General features: G+C 32.9%; 1 protein-coding gene across 1 annotated transcript in view; it reads left to right on the forward strand.

Moving 5' to 3' along the window:
* The window catches only part of LOC109588509 (uncharacterized), a gene marked incomplete at its 3' end in the record, with an annotated part of 2,555 nt that extends 1,745 nt beyond the window's left edge, over positions 1–810 (forward strand). Inside the window, exons 8-11 of the mRNA XM_020004665.1 lie at positions 231–390; positions 439–540; positions 592–637; positions 686–810. Of these exons, the coding sequence (XP_019860224.1) occupies positions 231–390; positions 439–540; positions 592–637; positions 686–810 (433 nt within the window). The remainder of the gene's footprint in view (positions 1–230; positions 391–438; positions 541–591; positions 638–685) is intronic.
* Between the last annotated feature and the right edge of the window lie 221 nt (positions 811–1,031).

Genomic DNA, 1,031 nt, shown 5'->3' on the forward strand with positions numbered 1-1,031 from the left:
GCACTATTAGAAGACAGTGGGTATGTTAATGATTGTATATTTATCAAGATGAACTATTGTAATTATATAGTTGGTATAAAGTTGATTATAGCAATGCAAGTAAGTATACTAGTCTGGGGACGTGGTGATGGATGCGGATATACTGCTGGTTCTTGTGGAGGATATATTGACTCAAAGAGAAGACAGTATGTATATGGTACTAATGAAATAAGAATCATTTAAATATATAGAAATCAACCAATAGCTCCATTCTGTGATTTCTTTAATGATGATGAAAATCCTCAAAACCTATCTTGCAATATAGACAGGACAGCAGTTGCTTTTTGTAACCTTGTGGATAATTACAATTATGTAGCACCTTTGGCGGTATCTATACCTCCAGAATATCAGGTACAAAAAAAAAACTTTTAAATTGTACAATTATTTGCATAATTTTAGTATTTTAATTCAGGCGCAAATTTTAACAGCTCAGCATTTAGACTCCCATTTTATGGTGGAATTTTCCAAACAGCAGACTTCTGTCCATTTTATTTTTATCTGGTAAGCATGGAATTTGTCAATGAACTTCAATTTTTTTATTATTGACTATAGTATAATCAAGCCCCTCGAGGTATATGTAGGAAAGGGATTCCCCTAAGTAATATTAGTAGTAAAATTATTAAATCATAATTATGTCATACAATAGCTGATAATAATGAAGCAGCAGAGAGATATGGACCTAGGTCACGTTGTGTGGATCACTCTGGAAAGTGGCAGATCACTAATGGCTCAAACACATACACTGCCCAATACAGTGCAGGATGCTATGAGGTATAGGCATAAAGACTGCTTGTAATTTTGTTACAAGTCTTGTTCACACCTCAAAATGTGTGAACAAGGTGTCAAAAAATTATAAGCAAAAAATTTTTTGAGGGCATAATCAATAGGCTTCATCTGATCCCATTCACAGAATACAAGCATTCCTAACACATGATCATGTGCTGTAATTTTTTGTGGGTCTAATTTTATATCATAATTATATGCTATAATAA

Source organism: Amphimedon queenslandica, unplaced genomic scaffold (assembly GCF_000090795.2).
Source record: "Amphimedon queenslandica unplaced genomic scaffold, v1.1 AMPQUscaffold_12050, whole genome shotgun sequence".
NCBI classification, from domain to species: Eukaryota; Metazoa; Porifera; class Demospongiae; order Haplosclerida; family Niphatidae; genus Amphimedon; species Amphimedon queenslandica.